The sequence below is a fragment of the Hibiscus syriacus genome, unplaced genomic scaffold, assembly GCF_006381635.1.
Source record: "Hibiscus syriacus cultivar Baekdansim isolate YM2019G1 unplaced genomic scaffold, ASM638163v2 tig00111983_pilon, whole genome shotgun sequence".
Lineage (NCBI taxonomy): Eukaryota > Viridiplantae > Streptophyta > Magnoliopsida > Malvales > Malvaceae > Hibiscus > Hibiscus syriacus.
Genome location: NW_024063228.1, coordinates 988,660 through 1,009,759, shown reverse-complemented (window position 1 = coordinate 1,009,759; position 21,100 = coordinate 988,660). Strand labels below are relative to the sequence as shown.

The window sequence follows — 21,100 nt, the reverse complement described above, 5'->3', positions numbered from 1 at the left end:
CTACCGCTCTGCAAAGGCTCTAGTTGAGATGCACAATTGGAAGTCGCTGTTAGAGAATGACCAGGCATGCTCTTTTCCTTATTAATTGATCCTATATTTGTATGTTCAATTTTTTCATGGAGCTTTGCGTGGAAACTGACATTTATCGGATACGTGGGAGCTCTCAATCTCTCATCACCGTTGAATAGATTCACATCCCTCCCAAGTTAAGTACTTGAGTAATGCCGATAGTCGATGGGGTTTTTCAAAAAGTAATATTGGTTTCAATCTTCAGATTTTAAAGCAAGCCTTCATGTTCCTTAATGTTAAGTACATTATCCAATGTAGAACATACAAATGAATGTGAAATTCAATGTCTAATAAGCTCATATAAATAGAACTGCCATCAGAGAAAGTGACTTTCAAACAACAAATATAGTAGAACACAACCTGGACTTTAATTGAACTTGAAAATTGTAACTCCAATCAATAGTGTGAGTAACAACGGAGGGGAAACATAAGACGGACTCGATGCCGATGGCTGTATGACTGGTCGAATCCCTGGATTTATCATGGCCGAGGGAGCTTCTGGTTCTTCATTTTCTTCGGGTGGCGAAGCAGGTTCCAGGTCCAAGGGAGTATCAGATTCTGATCCTAAAGCTTTGGAAGCTGTCACAACAACAATACATTTTTTAAGAAAAGAAATTCATGGTTTCATGGTATTTCTCCCCGTACTGCAATGTTGGGGGTAAGCTAATAAAAAATACTGATGCAGATTCATTAAGATTACCTCCAGGGCTTAAGGGTGACGCGGCTGTTGGTGGTAAAGTTGGAGAAAGTAGGAAGGGAACAGGGCCTGCCAAAAATGTTCTTCAGATCAGTTAATGCTAATTTAAATTGTCTAAATCCAAAACTTGTTTGATTGCTTGTGTGATAAGTTACCTGGAGCTGGTAAAGGAGTGCCAGTTGCTGCAAAAACACAAGAAATGGAATGGTTATCTCTTATAACATAAAACCAAGAGAAATTAATCGAACTACAATATATATATATACACATATATATAAGAGAAATTAAGCTCTGTACCTTTGCACTGCACTGGTACGCCACCCATGTTACAAGCTCGGGGGAGACCAAGTGCCAGGGTTCTGTTTATGGGCAGTTGAAGAGGTATATTTGCAGTAAAAATAAGACAAGCACAATCCATGCTGCTGCTCATAATCGACTTCAACGAGCTGCAACAGCCTTGAGTTGGTGACGATGAGCCATTCCCGCTGCTTCCGGTGATGAAGTTTAGGCAAGGTGTGAAGGTCGAGATCATTGAGGCCGTGCAGGCCGTAGAAATTTGGCCTTCAACCGAAATGACTGAAAGGGTTGATAATATTGCAATGAGTTGGAGAAACTTGAAACCTTCCATGACTTTTTAAATGAAACTGCAATCAGTTTGGAGTAATGGTAAACGCCATGGAAATGGGAAGGATTTATAGTTTCGAGTCTTTGAGATTGCTGCAAGCAAAAAACAGGCAGCTTTGAATTGGGTACTGCAGATCAACTACTTCAACTAATTTCCTCAATCAAGTAATCATTCTTTTTTTTATGTTGTGATGAAATCACAAGCAGTTCAAGGTAGATCATTCGCCATGTTAGTTATGTTTATGAACAACTGATCGATTCTAGCAGCCATGGCTGTTTCCTCTTTTCCTTCCAGTTGAAAGGGAACCCAGTATGCATCTTCCTAGCATCTTAAAAAGGCAAGGGTTTTATGCATTGTTACCCTTTTTGAATAGTTTAGGACAATGAATGTCGTTTTCTTTTGGTTACCAATAGATTGGTTAATTGGTTCTACCTCTAAATAATTAATAGGAGTTGGTCATCCGAATATAACCAATCCATTTGTCAGTTTCCTCAAGACACCATTAAATAACACTCGGTCAAGTAAACCCAAGTCTTCAAATTCAATCAAACATTTCGACTTTCAAGTTTATATAGGCAGACAAGAATTGTAACACAAATGGCATCAAGAGGAGTTGAGATGTGTCTAATTCAATCATCGCCCCAATGCCTATGTGCGGTAGTTTCAATAGTTGCCACAATGCCTATGCGCCGTGGTTAACGGTGGGGCTGCAAACTGGAAATTTTTAACGTCAACCATTTAGGCCAACCGATATAGACTTGGGTATGCCATTTTTCCCCTTTGTTTTGAGAAACTAAAGCTGGCTGTAAATATTAGGCTCAAGATCTGCCATGGAAGAATGGTTGAGCTTCTTAAAATTGTTCAACCAAAATCAACCCTGGTTTAGTCAAAGTTGGCCACCCGAATGCAACTAATATAGTATGATATGTTGCCATGATATTTGCTATATATGTGCCCACCTTTCCCTATTGGGAAGACACAGCCTTTTTAGTGCCACAAATAACTTGCTCCCTGCAAACTGAACCTCCAAAATGGCTTTAGAATATGTGAAGTTGGGTCTAGCCCTGGTTTTTGTGAACTTTCGTTGTGATTTAGCCACGGCTCAGTCCGGTTGCACCAGCATGCTCTTGGGTTTAGCCCCGTGTTTAAACTACATTACAGGAAGCTCGACAACCCCGGCATCGAGTTGCTGCTCTCAGCTTTCTAGCGTGGTTCAATCGCAGCCTCAATGTCTTTTCTCGGCACTCAATGGCGGGGGCTCATCGTTGGGTATTACCATTAACCAGACTAAAGTTCTGTCACTCCCTGGAGCTTGCAATGTCCAAACGCCACGTGTTAACGGTAAGGTCAAGCTAAAAATCTAAGCCGTATTCCCCATGAAGTTAGCTAATTTGACTGTTTACCAGGTGCTAGTGGTCCAACAGATGCCCCAGTGAATCTGCAGTAAATCCAACAGCTGATAGTTCAGACGAGACACCGGACACACCGGCTACAACATCATCGATGCCGAGCATTCCTTCAGGTAGACACAACTCCCAAGTTCCTGCAAAAGAAGGCAGCGAATCAAGCCGCTTGCTCTCATTCTCGTTACTTTGTTCGTTGCTTCATACATATGATTTTCGCCTTATGTTTGAAGTTTTTTATGTCAACTAGGAGCTTCTTTACCTAATATACAGACAGTAGCCATTTGTATGCCTGCTTTGTCATGCGTGTTTAATGGAAATTATATGAGAATCCATTGCTATTTGAGTACATATCTTTGTTTCCGTTAACTAAAATGCAACCGACGAGTTAAGAAATAATTCACGAATGCCTATTAACCAACCAGAAAAGAACATGGCATATTTTGTTTATCTCCATCATCATAAATAACTTCAGATTGGAATCAAATGATTAAGTAGATAAACAAATGACAAACCCACTAATTAAGCAAGACAGACAACTTGATAGCTTCAAGAAAAGTCAGCGGTCATAAACTCATAATTATCAAGGAAAACTTCAATTCAAATGCGCGGGAAAATAATTCCTTCTGATTCTGAACGATTTGTTTTTTCCCCTCAGAAAACGAAAAACAGATGGCAGATATAGCATAGAACCAAGGAAGGCATACTTCAAAATCATATTTAACATTATCTTTTAATTCTATTCTAGTGATACATTGTTAAAAATTAACAGTAATACTAATGTGCTACCATAGATAAAATAAAAAAATGTCACATTAATTTTTTAGAGGTAAATGACCAAAAAATAATTAAGTAATAGGTGAGTGACCATATAGTTATTTTACCCATAAAATGAAACGCAAATGAGTGACCACGTATGACAAGTTTTCAACCCCATTTTCTGTTCTTTTCTTTGGCTTCTTATTTTCATCAGCTAATCCTAAGCTGAAACGCATGGCTTTACTAGTAACTCAATCTTTTCTCTGCCAAACCCATTTCTCTGCTCTTCCAAGACCAACACCCTTCAGTTCCATCCCTCCTTCACTATCCCTTTCTCATCCCCAGCCCGGTCTCTATCCTTACAAACCATGTCCCACAACCCCGTTTTCTATCCACCAGTCCATGCCCATTGTATGCCGCGCGTCTCGCCGCAAGTCCACCGCCTTGAGTTCCACCTCGGAAGGAAGTCATCAGTATGATCGTCTTCGGCGAGTCCTTCAGCTGGCTCTGTGGACTGCCGAGGCTGTTTACATCTTGTGGCTCTTTTTGCTTCCTTATGCCCCTGTAAGCTTCCTCTTTTTGATTTCCCAAATTCTCTTCATTTCTTTCAAACTGAAATATTGGTTTTTTGAGTTAACCAGGGAGATCCTGTATGGGCCATCAGTTCGGACACAATAAACGCTCTCATCGGCCTTTCTCTCAATTTCTTCTTCATTTTGCCTTTGACCAATGCTGGTACATTCAATAATTCCATGCCTTCTGCTGTAGCCTGTACTATCAGACAAATTATTTTTTTTTATTATTGTATTTTATTCTTGATGATGATCTATGCAATCACTGAAACCTTTTCTGGCAGAGTAGTTGGCATTCGTCTGATTGATGCCCCAGTCCTTCACCCTGTAAGCATCACTGCCATCTTTTGTTGAACTGAATTTAATTCTTCTTTTTTCAGAAAGGCTTATTAATAATATAATGTTAGTATTTATCGATCAGATGTCTGAGGGATTATTCAACTTTGTTATGGGTTGGACGCTGATGTTTGCTCCATTGCTATTCTCTGATTGTAAGAGAGACAGATACAAAAGTTCCCTCGATGTTCTATGGGGTCTGCAGATGTTTCTCACCAACAGTATGCTTCCTTCAAAATTCTCAAAACTAATAAATTTGATTGCCCGTTAAGATGTATTAAATATTTCTGTTGTGTGATAAGTCTAATTGCAATATCCTCCATTATGTGATGCCAGCATTCTTAATTCCTTACATGGCGATCCGGCTGAACGAAGCTGATGCAGATAGCCGTCCCAGGGAACTCTCTCCACTAGGCTCGGCAATGACGAATGGTGCAGCCCCAGTGGGAATAATCGGTGGGGCTGTATGTCTGTTATCTGTGATATGGAGTATTTATGGTCGAATTGATGGTGATTTTGGAAACATAACAGATAGATGGCAGTATTTGGTAAGTTATTTGGGTTCAGAAAGGCTGGCTTATGCATTCATTTGGGACATATGTCTTTACACAATCTTCCAGCCTTGGTTGATTGGTGAGAACCTACAAAATGTTGAGAAAAGCAGAGTAAGTGTAGTGAGTTATCTTAGATTTATCCCTGTCATTGGCTTAGTTGCTTATCTTCTCTTTTTAGATGTTGACAGGGAACAATAGATTTAAAGGCTTGAGTCGCCTTGAACATCTTAATGTATGAAGAGAAGAATTGTGCAGCTCTATTCGCTATAAAAGAGAATAAATGAACTTGTCCCAATTTTTACTCTGGTGAATACTTGAGCATAGATATGTAATTAACGGTGAAGTTCAGGCCGCTGATGAAGATTTTGGCATAGCAAAGGAAAATCTACAGATTTTGCTTTGATTTAATCTTTATATTTAAGCTGATTCAACATTATTATCATCGGAAAAAGTTTAACATCACTACCGATGCTGAATAAACGAGGAAGAAAGAAATACAATGGCTGCAAGCATAAATGTCTTTTATCTCAAAGCAATTGTTAACCTAGATTAGTAGGAAATTCTAAAATACTTGTTATTATAAGGTTAAAAAATGGTAGAAATCAGTTGTAGTCGATAATCTTATCAAGAGTGTAACTTTTTAGGTTGGATAGCGTAACCTTTTAAGTTGGATAGATTGCAACCGAAAATGTTACATTATTCATAACAATTTCAGTTATAAGTCTTAAATCTCTGTAATGTAATTGTATAACTTTTTAGGTTGAACATGATAACATTTTAGGTTGAAATCTTCTTAAATTAGATTGTCGTACCGCATAATTACCCTAGATTAATTGCTGCTTCACCTCAACATTAACATGAAAGTTGAAACAAAGAAAAAATAAATTCGAACTATCATTTTACACTGCAAACATCAGCATCATCTTAACCTACAGCCCTCTCACATATGCATTACAAAATCAAAAGTAAAATCTGCAGCCATTTTAAACACAATACAAGTGTACCAAAATCTACTGCATAAATGAACTATTAGTGTCTATAATAATCTAAATACATGAAAATTTTAGACATAATTAACAACTAACCTTGCTTAATTATCACTTAAGATCATAAATAAAGAGATTAATAAGTGAGTCAGTTCACATGGCTATCTCCATCAAAATAACATAGTGATAATGAAAATGGATGGAGAGAGCTACACCTCAATTCTCAAATAGTGCTTAATGTTTTATTATCATTTTACATTACAAACAAAAGCAACGTAGAACTTTAACAATACATCTCTTTTTCATTTGCATTACAAAATCAAAACTAAAATCTGCAGCCAATTCATAACCAAAAAAAAAAAAGCAAACTTCAAATATATATGTATATAAATAAATGCCGCTGCTACAATTTTTAAATGGGAAATGATTCACAGAATGTCAAATCAGACCAACCATGGCAGTAGGTTCTTTACATTGGTACCAAATATATTTGCACAAAGATTATTAGCATGAAGAATTATCATGGCTTTCCTGAACATCGGTTTGAAGCCTCCTTGCCTTTGTGTCATCATGATAATTTTGATAAATATAAGAGGCAAAACCACAGAGTGCAAGAAGCATAGCAATTACCTTCACTCCGGTCGTTTTGTCATGAAAAACTACCAGAGCAGCTAGTGGAGTAACAGCCAACGACATAGTACTGATTACATTGGAGAAGAGAGACGTGACGAGAAAAATCAAGCCTACAACACCAACAGCACATATTTGCCAAGTTATAGCAGTCCAAACCAATGTCAGCACGTAAGAAACTCTTCCAGTGTCGAAGCCTTGCATCTCATGCTGCAAAGTCTTCCATTCCCCGCTGGCAAAGAGACCCACGACCGATACACAACTGGCAACGACGGATGTATAGATTTGCATTTCCAAAACAACAGAAAACGTTTCCTTCTTCAAAACCTTTTGAAAAGAAAGTTGCATAAGGGAAAGCAAAAGGGAGTAAAGGGCAGAAGCTCCGAGGGTAGCAAGGAAGCCGATGAGAAATTTCTTCTTAGAAACTCCTGATGGTCCTTCGGAATCATCATCAACTGCGATTAAGGCAGCGGACAAAGACAAGATAACCACCGAGTTCAGGATCAAAGCAGTGAACTTCTGTGAATTAAGGAAGTAGGAGAAAACTGCATTGAAAGCTAATTGAGTTGCACAAATGAGTGAGTACGTAGAGGCTGAGAGGTACAATAGCCCAACAGAATACAACATATTGTCACCGGCTACGACTGCTCCGAGAACGAAATAAATCAGAGCAAGAATTCTGATGGGAGGCGAGGTGGAAGAAGTTGAAGCTTCCGAAGAAGGGCGAAGGAAAAACAAAGGGATGAAAAGGACAGGGAAGCCAGCAGTTTGCACAAGAGTGGCCATCCATTTACTATTCCCACCCTGATCATAATAAAATCTCCCCAGAAGAACTGCAGCAGCTTGGCCAGCAATGAGGAAGAAAATGTTGATTGCCACCATAGCCCACCATTGCCAGTGCTTGAGTTTAAGAAACGGTGATTGCTCCATCAAATTTTCGTCCTTGTAAACAGTTTTACCTATACATTTGCAATTGAAAACTAAAATTAATGAATTGGATCAAAGTTCAAGAGGACTAATTCTTATTTTTGGCGACATAAAGAGCATGAAAGAGATTCATCCAAATCCCAGCACCATAAAATTAACATTTATATCACACGTCAAGTCCAAGTATTATTATAACGAGGAGGAGGGGCTGAAACATAAAGAATTTCATTTTAACTTCATTCGGTATATATATATATATATTATACCTAAGCGAAAACTTAAGTGATAAAGAATCATATCATTAGTAATCAACAGAACAAAGGCAAGCAATGGAATCTATGCATTAAAACAGAACCAATATTCAACATTAATCAGTCTTCTTTGCATAATTAAGATAACAGAAGCACTCCATTAAAGAATAAAAAAAACCTGTGCGTCAATAAAACAATCTCATCAGAGTATCGAGAACAAAATCTTATAATTCACATTCGATTTCTGATGAGAACCTGGCTCGCCAAGAATATGAGAGAGATAAAGAAGAAATATGATCGAAAGAGAATAGAAAATTCAAGACAAATGGGAATTTAAGTTTTCATTCACTTCAACCTCGTGAAGGGAAAAGTTTTGCCTGGCTCGTGATTCATTTTGGATAGTCACATAAAATTTTACCCTCAATTTGTTTGGGTAAAATAAGCTTTTAACCACTTAACCTTATATGTATTCCTAATTTGACTATTGAAGTTTAACAACTTTCAAATTAATCGCTAAATCTTAGACAATGAATTTTTTTTCACTGTACTGTTTTCTAAACTATTGTTTAATTACATGATTTATTTTAATACTTTTTTAGTCATATAATCATTAATTTAAAGTTTGATTATTACTTATGATGATCAACTATCATAGTAAATATTATTGATGATGGTCGTTAGATTTTAAAATTTTCAAATTATTTAGATCTGGTTTTTTGAATCGAATCACACAGAGGGATGGGTATGGGTATGGGTATGGTTGGATTTTCAGTCAAACTGATTCGATTCGAAAATTATACATCCTTCACCCAAACCCGATCAAACCTAAAAATATACACTCTTCACCCGATCCGAACCTGACTTGATTTTTTGAGATAAAATTCAAATCCGACCCAACTTGAAATAATATATTTATTAAAAAATATTATTTTTATCCGATAAAAATAGAGATTTAATTAAAAAAAATAATATATATATAGGGACATTATTGTAATTATACTTAAATATAAAAGTAAAATTATATGTTTTTTCTAGAGTCGGACCGAGTATTTTTCACCATAAACTTAAATCTGATCCTACCTGAATACAATCTCTGAAAATTTAGACCTAATTTAACCCGAACCTAATTTTTTTTTTAAAAATCAAATCAAACCGAATCGAAACTCATCGAATTTGGATTCGGATACTATGCCCATCCTAATCACACATTCATTTCACTCGAATTACATTAAACAAATATATATTATTCTTATTCCCCATGACCCACTTCATTTAACATCATCGCCTCCATCAAAACACAATCAAATCAATATCATCTGGATCCATCATATTATAACATTATTAATTTTTAACCACGGATTGATCAAAACATGTATAATTTAAAATTTTAATGATAATTTTTTTTTCAAAATCCTAACAATGAAAATAGAAATGCAAAAAGTTCTAGATGGAAATTATAATTTACCGAATCTTTTCGAATTGATTGATTTTTATTATCTAAATTGATATAATATGGATTTGATTTTTAATATTGATATTTTTTTATAAAAAATATTTATTTTTTAATTATATCTAGTGGTAATAAAAAAAAATATGTATTCAGACAGATTCCGATATGATAAATCAATTTATTTATCTTTTATAAAATTTAAATTTTATTTTTCTTTTATATATTATTAATTAAAAAAATTCAGAATTCTATAGGCATTGGGCTAGTCCACTTTCATTCGGACTAGGGACTCAATAGGCTTTCGACTCCTTTAATTACAATGTCGGTTTTGGCTTAGCATGTATTATTTTTCATATTTCCCCCCTAAATTGTTATCTTCTTTCCAGGTTCATCATAAACTTTTCAATGAGCATGACCTGATCCCCTTCGCTCTCTTTTGAAAATTTTGCAAAAAGAATAGGAAAAACGATACTTCTAATTGATTACGTCATTTTATTGGATTCCGATGGGCAGCCTAACATCCACCGTCGAAGTTCTGGGACGAAGGCACGAATCTGATCGTGAGAACGGCCGCTACATTTCTGAATCCGATGTTTCCCCCGATTACCCCTGCCAAAGCCGTCATAGCACTAGCTATGAAGCATACGAACGTGACCACCAGAGCCGCAATGGTAACCAACAGCGTAATCGTTCTGGTTCACCTGAATACAGAAACCCTAGAAGACGAAGCCCTCCCGAAATTCCTGAAAGAAGGCAGCGTTTTGAACGCGAGAAATCCGATGATTCTATCGATTATCGCCGCCGTCGGCGCAGTCCAATTTACGATGTATATGACCGCGACCGACCAAAAGCCGCAACCTTTCACGGTAACCTGGAGGCGAAAACCCTAGAAGGCGGATCCCTGCACATGACCGCTCCTTAAACTCGCTGCCCAAGGAACTCGGCAAGAATCATAGCTACCTAGACCGAGATTATAGGAACGGAAAACAATCGGAGTCTGAATCGGACGAGGAGTTGAAAGGATTGAACTTTGAGGAGTATAGGAGGCTGAAGAGGCAGAGGATGAGGAAGGCTTTTGAGTTCTGTATTTTGGAGAATAAACCTAATCCGCCGAGGAACGAAGACGATGATTTGGAGGATAAAGGTGTTGAAATTTCACAGATGTACGGGGAGGATAACCGTGATGAGAAAAGCGACTCCGGTAACGTAAATGAGAAGAAGGGCTATAAGAGAGCTAAATCCGAGTCTGAGTCTGAAAAACCTGTTAGAAGTGAATCAGAGAGTGAGTCGGGGAAAGAATCTGATTCAGATTATTTGAGATATCGGAAGAGGAAGAAGGGGAGTTCTAAGCGAAAAAATAGAAGCAAACGTAGAAGCGGGAAAACATCATCTTCCAGTGAATCCGACGATGAGGAGGAAGATAACAAACGGAGAAGGAAGTCGAGGAGAAAGCGGAGTAGCCGAAGTAAGAAAAGCAATAGAAGGAAAAGAAGCAAGAGGAAGAGTAGGCATAGTGATTCCGATGAGAGCAACATTGTTGAAAGCGAAACTGACATATCTTCCGATGATTGTGTCAAGTCGAAGGAGAAAAGTTGTTTGAATTCGAGGTCTAGAAAGAGTAAGAAAAGGAGAGGTTAAGAAACTGATAGCCAAGCTTCAGATTCTGATAAGAGTTCAGATTCTGGAGTTGCCGCTAAGAGTAAAGCAATGGTAGATGAGCCTATTATGGCTGATATTAATGCTGCCGAAGCTCTTATGTTCAAAGAAATGAAGGCTCAGAAGAAACCTGCACTGGGTAACGAGCCTATGGTTGGCCCAGCACCTTTGCCAAGAGCTGAGGGGCATATAAGTTATGATGATGCCATTGCACAATATGTCCAACAAGGGAAGCGTATCCCACGAAGAGGTGAAGTGGGTCTTTCTGCTAAAGAGATTCAGAAGTTTGAAAACCTTGGGTTTGTGATGAGTGGTGGCAGACATCAGAGAATGAATGCTATTCGTATTAGGAAAGAAAACCAGGTTTACAGTGCAGAGGACAAGAGGGCATTGGCTATGTTTAACTATGAAGAGAAAGCAAAGCGCGAGCACAAGGTTATGGCTGATTTGCAATGGCTGGTGTAGCGCCATATTGGGCAGGATGTTGGTCCACCTCACAACCCTTTCGCTGGAAAGGATGGTACCGATGCTTAAATCTCATGTATGTTCAACTATTTATGCTGTTGCCACTATTAGTTTGTTGCTAATTTGTTTGTGTTGCAATGAAAGCATTATCACTATTACAAACTGCTGAGATGTTGAGGGCAGCATTTTTCATGTAGTTAGAATATAGAAAATTCGAAATAAGAAAAACTGTGTTATGTTGGCATGATTTGCATTTTCATCAACATCCTTTCCCTTATTTTCTGTAAAGAATTGAATTGAGAAGATTATTATCAATTTGTCTTGGTTGAGACCAAAGGTGTGAAAGAGAAACACCCATTGTTTTGTTGTATCCTCAACTTTGTAGTAACTGATTGTTCAGTTGGTGATAGAAGTGTATATGGTGTTCCCGGGGGGGGTACTGTTTCCCTAATGTCTTGTTTCTGTTCCTGTCATGGCCGTATGATATGAAGATTGTGCTCTCTTTTTCGCCCGTAATATATTCATTTAGCGGTTATGGAATCCAAGCTCTTACTGTTGGATACTACAGTTTGTGATTTATACCGTACATACTAAACGTTGGAGAAAGGATGGGTGCTAGAACCATAAGAATACATTTTAGGATCGTTTTAAGAGGTGACAATGAAGGACAGGTCGTAGCATGATCTACAGCCTCTCTAGGAAATTTTGTTTAATTGGTAGAGATTTCAAACTATAGTATAACATGACATAAAAGGATATAGTTTCTGTTGTCATTTTTAGAAAAGTTGCTTAGTTGGTGAACTGATCATTAGTTTATATCATATAGCTTTTGCAAGGGGACTTGACATTAAACATATTGCTTGCTCATGCAGAATTTTGAGCTTGTCATCAGAATTGGCCATACAGCTTCATCTGAGACTCCACCGTTAGTAAATTGCAACCGTCCTCAGACCAATGGACAAGTTGATCTTGGCATCCGTCTGGGACTGTTTGAATCTATGTACTGTATGCATTGATGGAGGCACCAACAATGAAAACTCGACAGTTATTTACTAGTTCTGTTAACAATTTTTGTTAGTGTTCTGTTAACAATTTTTGTTAAGTGTATGAAATGCTTTTAGAAGATAAAGGTGCCATTGCTTAGCACTTGTTTAGCTAAAAGTTGAAATTCATTTTACATAAACACGCAGTAACAAATGCAGCAAAAGGAGAAGTACATATAACAATTAACAAGAAATCATGGTTGCATCATTTTCATTAAGTCGCTCATCTTACAAGTCATAAACTTGTTTTCCAGTGAACTTAACTTCAATGGGATTGACATTCTTCCCAATTGACCTAAAGTTCAGACCCACTCCTTGACGACCAGGGTTCACCTTCTCAGGATAAACACCGTCTTTGGGGTGAAGGTATTGAACCTCACCATTTGGGAAAACCCTGTAAAATTGGTACTTGATCTTGTACTTAGATCTCAGCCTGGTACCCAAAGCCAGGCACTGCTCTTTCCTTGCCAACTTGAGCAAGTTGGGTCCTTGCCTCATAATGGCAGCCCCTCCTGTAGGCATCTCGAAGATTTGTTCTTTGGGGGAATCCCATGTGATGACATAGAATTCTTCAACTTGTGCCTTTCTCAACAGCCCTCCGGTGCTTCCTCCAAATATGGGTGATGGGGTGTTAGGGTCCAACTCCGGTGGGGTGAAACCTACTGGAGCTTCCTTTGTGGCGGCTGCTGCCGTTGTCTCATCTGCCTCTGCAGCTGCAGCCCTAATGGATCTTTGAGCAATGGAGAAGTTGAGGGACATGGGGGTGGCGAAGGAAAATGAGGAGTATGGCTTCCATGGAGGCAGAGATTTTGGGGTGGTGATTGTGGGGGTGAAGAAACCTGCTTGAGTTGCCATGGGGTTTTAGATGATGGATGTAGTGCCTGGGGAGATGAGTTCCCTTTTCCTTTTTCTTCTTGTTGATTTCGTATGAGGGGATTGTGTGATGGATGATGATGATAAAGGGTAATGATTTCAGATGGATTGTGGTGTTGGGGTTCAGATCTTTAGGATAAGAAGATAATACTTGAACCAATAGGGTGCTTGATTTAGATGCTTGCTCTTACCCAAGCCTACTTCTTACTTTTTCCCCTAATATCCTTATCCATTTGTTTTTAATATAAATTTAATATGCAACTATTAGGGGTAAAAAAATATCCAAATTTTATAGATTTTGTTCTGATTTGATTTTACAAAGATAATTTTCTTTTAAAATTCCAGTTTGGGGGTAAGATAAAAAGAGTTTTAGGAAGAATAAAATTGGGATTGATGTGAGTTTGTGTTTAGAATAAAAAGAAAATATCTAATTCTATCTCGGAAATTTTAATTATATATTTTATTATATTTACAAAAAAAATATCTTATTATATATATATAATTCAATGACATCTTTCGGGGCACATGACAACTCTGCAAGGATCCACACTAAAAGGCTTAAAACTCGGGAAGCGCGACCCGTTCTTGTAATTTCGAAATCACCTCTAACAAGAACCTAAACCAACAGAACATTAAAACCGAACTCTGCTACTCGTACTGTTTAAGGAAGCTTGCTTGAAAGCATCAAAGTGTTGAGTCAAAAGTTAGGGGTAAAAGAGTTCGAGATATGCCTAATGCCCCCTCCCAACAATCAATGACACAACAAAAGCAAAGGAAATGAACAAACCTAAAGGTCAATTTTTCACATAAAATAGTGACGAAACTAAGAATATTGTTTTATTAGCAAATGGTTATCCTATTTACACGTCAGCATCACATTAAACCAATAAAATAATAATTTGACCTCATCTAACACCCAACCATGAAGACCCACATTATGGGTTTTGGTTGGTGCCCCCACTTTGGTTCCTACTTCAAAACTAGGTACCCGACCTCCATCTTAGCATTATTCTCTCTTGTTAAGATCAATGACCCCAGGTGATTGTGATAACTCTTTTGGTTCCTCAACCATAACAAGAACCCATGTGGTGCTTTTTCACTTAACATGAAGACCTATGTCTCCCTCGAAAATCTTTGCAATGCGTCCTGCACCTTGTCCCTTTATAAAATACCAAATGCAGTTTGCTTTCGATACCTCAGAACTCCGAAAGGTGGCAGGGGCATGTTGGTCAAGGTTGGAGCACGTTTCTTCTTTCAGCTGGAGTATTAGCAGAAGAATTCTCACTCTGCTGCTTGTTGAGCTAGTTCTCAGGTTGCCAACACCAGGATGAGACCCGACAATCATATCAGATGCGGTCCCGCTGCTGTAGGTATTTCTTGTCCCTGTGCCGATAACCCAGACTTGGTATTCACCCCGAACAATATTTGTGTTTGGCCTTGTGGAGGCTTCAATGGTTGCTGGGGAAATAATTTAATATTGGTACCAGGGGAAGCTGGTGTTCTAGCTGAGTTTTTCCACGGGGTTGATTGTGCAGCAGGGTTGCTTTGGGGCACAGTTTGTGAGAATACAGCAGCATTGCTAGAAAACTTGGCAGCAATGGAAGATGCAGGCATGGTGTTGGTTGTCTGAGTTTTGCTTCGAGAAGCTGTAGCAGGCTGCGGATGATGTTGTTGCGCCATGTGCTGCTTCTGAAGTTGAAGCAGCTGTTGATGGGAACTTGATGAGTTGGGAACAATGGGAGGATTTATGGTTACCGTAGTCGGGGTGGAGGAGCGTGGAGGCCAATTTCCAGTGACGGGAGAGGATACAAAGTTCAAGGATTTTGCTGAATTGTCAAAAACATACGTCTGACCGTTTGTCTTATGTGACTTCCTTGAACTTGCCTTTTTGCCATCATCGGTATTGGTTGAACTAGATCCACTCTTCCCATCAGATCCTTGGTGATTCTTCTGCTGTGCAGTTTGTGGTACAGGTGCAACTTGGTATCCTTGCCTAGCCATCTCAGGTAGGCTGTGAAAAATTGCGGGGTTCTGAGCCATAGATGAGAAGTTGAGATTTGAACCTTTGTTATTTCCAGTTAAGGAGGTAAATGACATGGCAAATGCTTGAGGAGGAACGAGATCAACTCCGCCTCCACCCACCGATGCAGAGGGTACTAGCGCAAAGTTGAGTGGCTGATGATGAACTGGTGGGTTCTGGCAATGAACCTTTTTCTGCGCATTTGCAGTTGTATGCTCCCCACTCATCTCATGCTCCATTTTACGAGACTGATTGGATGAAAGCATCTTATGCTCCTGCAACTGCCGTGAATGCATACTGGTTGAGCTCAAAAAATTACTGGCACAAACTTGTCCACCCCGTTGTTGCTGACTTTCTGGTTGCTTGTGGGATGATGATGAACCGCTTGACGGGACTGCATTTTGATAAGGTGGTTGAACCAGAGGCTGAGAGCGAGCTAGCTGTTGTTGAAGTTGAGGATGGAACATCTGAGAAGAATTGAAAGACCCATTATAGAAAGGCAACACCTGACCGTGGGTCGGTCCTCTAATTGAAGGCGGGTTTCCAACAGGAGCAGAGATAGAAAACGGGTAACCATTGTTCTGTATTATAGTCAAGTATGGAGGTTGGTTAGCAGCCAAATTTGGGTAATTAAAGCTCACAGCTGTTGCTACCCCTGGTAACACTGTAGAGCTAGTCGAGATTCCAGGTGTCGAATTATCAGTCGAGGATGCTTTACTAGTAGAGGTAGCAGGTTTGGAAGGGCCAGATTGATTTGCACTTGTTTGATACTGACTCAAAGGAAAGATGAAAGCAGGGCCATTCTGCAACATGATGAAAAAACCAAGACTTTGAAAATGATAAATTCTTAAAACAAATAGAATGAAAATGGATTTGCAAGGATTCTTCATTAACTTAAAAAAGTATAACATACCATCAAGTTACCAGCAGATACTGGTTGGGAAGCCTTCTGAAGCGCCACCTGCTTTCTCTGCGCCGTATCCTTGGCACATTCAGAGGTTTTATCTTTGCTGGTAACACCAGGAAAACTCACTGCAACCTTACTTTTCTCCTCCGTAGGACTTAGATTCACTAATGGATTTCCAAGAGCCGATGTTTCCGCAGATGTAACCACATTGAGATAGCTGGGCTTGGCCCCAGATAGAGAAGCAAAACTGGTCTGCGGTGGCCAAAAATGGTTCACTTTTGCATACTGCTGGTGTAAGTGTATGTTATGAGCAATGTAACGATGCATGACGCATCTTTTAGGCCGTGGTTGGGAAAATGAGAAACGAAGAGGCTGCATATTTCCAATAGAAACTCAATTAATTTAAAGCCAAGAAAATATGTGACAAATAACCTGAGCCATATATTTAAACCTTTGGCCAAGCAATGAAACCAGTAATTCATACCTGCAATGTCGTAGATGATCTAGCGCTTGCATCCAAGGGCGCAATTGTTGGGAACGGAGGCATATACCTGTTATAAAAATAAAATTTAAACTACATAGAAATAAAAATGAAAAATACAACCAGACTATTTAACAAAAACAAAATGCAGGTTCGGAACAAAGTCTTGATAGCTTACCCTAAAGGCGGAAAACCATTCGGCAGATGCACTGAACTAGATTGAGCTGAATAAGAGACGAGGATCAATTAGTACACTCGTCTTATCATAACTCAAGAAAACCAAGAGCTAAAGTTAACAAATAGAATTCATTGAGCAACACGGTGAATCAAACCTGAAACATAATAAAATTACCTGTTTCCAGCGCTTTAGCTAGCTGTTGCTTTTGACCTTGCTCAGATATACAACAATCACTAACAGCTTGATCCGGCTTCTCCAAATTAAGGTTCAATGAATCCTGTTTCTCGATCATAGTAGCCTTCTTCTTGTCTTTACCATCATCTGCTCTCATTTCTTTCTTCACAGCATTTGCTTCGTCCTTAGCCAAGGTCTCCACCTTCTGCATCAAAAATGAAAAAGTAAGAAAAATGTATTTGAACTGAACAAAAAATCGTGAGAAAGTAGAAACGAAAGTCGCTAACCGGTTCTACTTCCCAAGCCTTGTAGTTCGGATCCAATGTGATATCCACATAGCGATCCTTTACCGGAGATGATGCCATAGGAGGAGCCTGTAGGAAAAAGGTGGCGTTAAGCTTTATTCAGAAATTTCGACAGCAATCTAATACAAATTCTCGAGAGAATGGAGATTCTCACCATCAAATCGATCTTGAACTTCTCCCCAAGCTGGCTTTCCGCTCTTTGCTCCTTGGATATTCTATTAATATCCCACGCCATTTAAAAAGAAATCAGATATTTTGAGAGCATTTGTTAAAGGAGAAGGACAAAAAAAGAAAGAAAAAGGAATCTCTGATGCTTACAGTTTGATTGCTGTAGGATTCTGGAAATCAACATCCGAATTAGAGGATTCCTTTTCAGTCGTGACAAACTTTTCCTCGGTCACATCTCTATCCACAGGTCTCGTCTCTCCAACGGATGGCTTCAAATCTCCTTGTTTAATCAAACTTACATTTTCCCGTGACTCCATCACCACTGATGCAGTTTTAGAAGTGCCGTTTCCGGTAGTTACGGCATTAGGTCCTGAAATTTGACCCTTTTCCGGTGAACAAATTTCCATTTCTGCCTTCTGCTCATTCTCAACTTTCGGTGGAGTTAGAGAATCCACGACTTTGACTTTCTTCTCCTTCAAGGCTACAAGAGCCAAAATAAATAAATAAAAAATAAAGAAAAAGAAAACCTGGGACTGAATGCTAAGAGTACTAACCATCGCCAGTTAATTGATCCTGCTTAATATCGGTGGAGGAAACATTTGCATCATCAGATTCGAGCTTTGAAAAAGGATTTCCAGCGCTATCTTCCTTCTTGGAGCTATGCGATTGTTTCATCAATCCGAAAAGAACCTCTGCGATTTCAATCTCGATATCTTCTTGAACTGAGGTCGACGACTTGGTCGGCTTTGGAAGTCGAGTCTTGGGTCGATTTGTCTTCTGCAACATCTCAAAAAAGAAACCCAAAAACAGCTAAATCCTCTCAATTTCGTCAAACGCTCAAAAGAAGGAAAAAAATCTAAAATACAAAACATGAGCTGACCATCTTCTTCCTGGCTGAACCATTTGATGAAGACGGTGAAACTCGGTCAGATTCAACGCTCCGACGAACAGGCGACACCGAAGATTGCAAATAGTTTTGTTCATCGACTAAACCACCATTTCCAGCCACCCAATTCTCATGTGACCTTTTCACAGAAGCTGAAAAAGAAAAAGAATATCGAAAGAAAAAATCAGCTCCATCTGTTATATTTAATTATATATATAATTAAAAAAAAAGCAAATTTGGTACCTGAGCGAGCTTTTCTAGGAACTGGAAAACTTATCATTTCATCGGTGGCCTTCGAATGGGTTGTTGATTGCCCAGAAATTCTAGCTGAAGGTGAGATTTTTCGGCTACTGAGCTGCTCCGTTTCATTCTCTTCTTCTTTACCTGAACTTTCCTCCGTACTTTCTTCTCCGTCCACTTTATTCTGTCGCCGACGCTTGCACCGATTCGACAAATCTCGGTCTCTTTCTCTCTTGCTCATTCGCTCCCTCAGTCTCACCGTTTCCTGAATCTCCATCTCTCCACCATCTGCAAGCAAAATGAAAACATCAAAAAAATTATTAATCAAACTCACTCAAAATAAAATGGAAAAAATTACTTTATAAACATATACAAATGAAAAGTTAAGAGAGAAAAAAGTCTAAAACCAGGTGAATCTCGGAGATTATTGCTTCGTTGACGACGTTTAGGCAATCCTCTTCTTCCTTCTTTCTTTCTCTCCATAATATGTACTTTTGAATCAAAATCTCAACAACAACAACAAAAATCTTCCAACGAGAACAACCAGCCGTTAACAAACTCGCCGTCGTTTCCGGCGAAAAGAACTGATTTTGTGAGCTTCGTTAGAGTAAAGAGTCCAAAGATAAGAGTTCACCGTTCTCTTTTGCGTCTTTATATTTATTCTCAGTGATTGCTTTTCTGATTTTTAACCCAACTTTTTGCTTTCTGTGCTGAAAAAAAAAATCTCTCATCTCATTTTGTAACATTATAAGAAATGTAGAAGTTTAATAAATTTAATTAAAATTTTATAATTATTTAATAAATTTTAATAATTGCTTTGTGACAATTAAATTTAATAAATAATTTTTTAAATTTAATAATTAAAATAATAGTTTGAGGATAATTTAATAACCTCAGTATACTTTATCTTTTTTTTTCTTTTAGGTTATTCTTATCTTTTTCCCCTTTATTTAGTGGAAAATCAAATATTGGTCAGACGATGATATCTAAACTAAAAAAAGGATAATATATTAATATATTATTATTTAGTCGGAAAATATATAGAAAATATATTAACTAATTTTGAACGGCCAGCTGTTAACCAAATTGTATCTTTTTTTTCAATTTTTCTCTGTTCGCTTATTCACTCGCGTGAAAGTTGAAACCTACTCTAGAGCTGGTCATGAGTTTGACGGTCAGTGTTTTTCCTTCACGCAAATGGGTTGATCTCCGTCGTTCATTTTGTTGGACAGATGTGAATTCTAGATGCCTACGTGACAGATACGTCACTTTCCTGATTGGAATATGGCAAATGACCACTAACTCGCCACGTTTCAGGCGTTGATAGATGATAATTAAATATCAACTGCCTTACTCACTTTGAAATTAAGGGTTGGACCCACTCTAATATAAATAATTAAATTTATTTATTTATTTATTTTAAAACTAGTTTCTATTTCAAAATACTCATAAAACCATGTACCAGTCATATTTTTTTAATCTAAACATATAAGATTTTATTTTGAAAAAATATGTTTTATATAAATATTTTTTAATTTATAATGTGAGTGAAATGGAATTTAATATTATTTTATTTATTTTGTTAACCTATAAGTAGGTTAAATTTAACCTTAAACAGTTGGTGATTTAACATAGATCTTTCGATCTCTATCTTTAGGATGGCGGTATCAAATCTTCACTTTCATCTGGCGCGTGAGTCAGCGATGTGAAAAAGACTTCACATTTCATTAGTGGACCCACCTCAGAGAGCAGAGTTGTCAACCATCCATTGGCTAGTTTACTCAAATGAAATATCTTTCCCTTTACTATTCTGTATGACAAGGAAGCCGGTTGCCCGTATTATTGATTGTAGTGCAGTGCAAAAAGGAATAGATCAATCACATGGGAATCGGTGGGTCCGAAATGATCACTATGTCGACAAATTCCTATAAGTGGGTCCCACACATATATAAACGATGTAGATTTATTGTTCGATGCCGATAGGAAAAGAGCATCCGTTGGATCCGAATCCGACGTGGCTTTAACATAAGGGTGTCACGAAATAACTTTATCATAAAATAAAAGCGAGTCAGGGTCGGAACCGAGATTCAACAATCACCGCGAGATCGGACGGCTAATAATATTTTGTCAGCGAGGTGCGCAGGAACCGTGCGAGAATGGCGGGTCCATGTGCGGCTATTTGCTGATCTGGCATCCAGGCATGAAGTCATGTAAATAGAGTGGTAAACTGAAATTTTAATGTGGAAAGTGATGTGGGTGGGATGTGTACAGTACACTCGAGTTGGAACAAGAGAGGCTCTTAGACAGGAACAAGTGTGTGTTACGAATGACTAGTATAAAAGTGGCGGCGAGTAAGGGAGAAGTAAAGGGAAAAGTACACGTGGAAAAAAAGGCATGTAACCAAAGAAGCAATCGCGACCACTGAATTTTATTAATTAATAATAA

At 38.3% G+C, this 21,100-nt stretch overlaps 5 protein-coding genes and 2 pseudogenes across 5 annotated transcripts; 3 read left to right on the top strand and 4 right to left on the bottom strand.

The window, feature by feature from the left end:
- Positions 1-355: 355 nt before the first annotated feature.
- On the bottom strand, positions 356-1,566 carry LOC120173658 (non-specific lipid transfer protein GPI-anchored 19-like). Its single transcript, XM_039180753.1, has 4 exons — positions 1,064-1,566; positions 922-948; positions 770-835; positions 356-648 (listed from the first exon to the last, which is right to left on the bottom strand). Exons 1-4 carry the CDS (start codon positions 1,392-1,394, stop codon positions 437-439), a joined length of 636 nt encoding a protein of 211 aa, XP_039036684.1. The 5' UTR covers positions 1,395-1,566; the 3' UTR covers positions 356-436.
- Positions 1,567-2,389: 823 nt separating this feature from the next.
- LOC120173659 (non-specific lipid transfer protein GPI-anchored 19-like) lies at positions 2,390-3,132 on the top strand. Its single transcript, XM_039180754.1, has 2 exons — positions 2,390-2,732; positions 2,798-3,132. Exons 1-2 carry the CDS (start codon positions 2,423-2,425, stop codon positions 2,836-2,838), a joined length of 351 nt encoding a protein of 116 aa, XP_039036685.1. The 5' UTR covers positions 2,390-2,422; the 3' UTR covers positions 2,839-3,132.
- Positions 3,133-3,727: 595 nt separating this feature from the next.
- Positions 3,728-5,310, top strand: LOC120173657. Its single transcript, XM_039180752.1, has 5 exons — positions 3,728-4,117; positions 4,195-4,288; positions 4,415-4,452; positions 4,547-4,682; positions 4,798-5,310. Exons 1-5 carry the CDS (start codon positions 3,788-3,790, stop codon positions 5,211-5,213), a joined length of 1,014 nt encoding a protein of 337 aa, XP_039036683.1. The 5' UTR covers positions 3,728-3,787; the 3' UTR covers positions 5,214-5,310.
- A 1,107-nt stretch (positions 5,311-6,417) lies between these two features.
- Positions 6,418-7,644, bottom strand: LOC120173714 (probable purine permease 11). The gene has a single exon (XM_039180799.1). The coding sequence runs from the start codon at positions 7,559-7,561 to the stop codon at positions 6,506-6,508; it is 1,056 nt and encodes a 351-aa protein (XP_039036730.1). The 5' UTR covers positions 7,562-7,644; the 3' UTR covers positions 6,418-6,505.
- Positions 7,645-9,666: 2,022 nt separating this feature from the next.
- LOC120173675 lies at positions 9,667-11,449 on the top strand (annotated as a pseudogene).
- Positions 11,450-12,583: 1,134 nt separating this feature from the next.
- Positions 12,584-13,367, bottom strand: LOC120173812 (photosystem I reaction center subunit II, chloroplastic-like). The gene has a single exon (XM_039180881.1). The coding sequence runs from the start codon at positions 13,276-13,278 to the stop codon at positions 12,652-12,654; it is 627 nt and encodes a 208-aa protein (XP_039036812.1). The 5' UTR covers positions 13,279-13,367; the 3' UTR covers positions 12,584-12,651.
- A 703-nt stretch (positions 13,368-14,070) lies between these two features.
- On the bottom strand, positions 14,071-19,382 carry LOC120173669 (annotated as a pseudogene).
- Between the last annotated feature and the right edge of the window lie 1,718 nt (positions 19,383-21,100).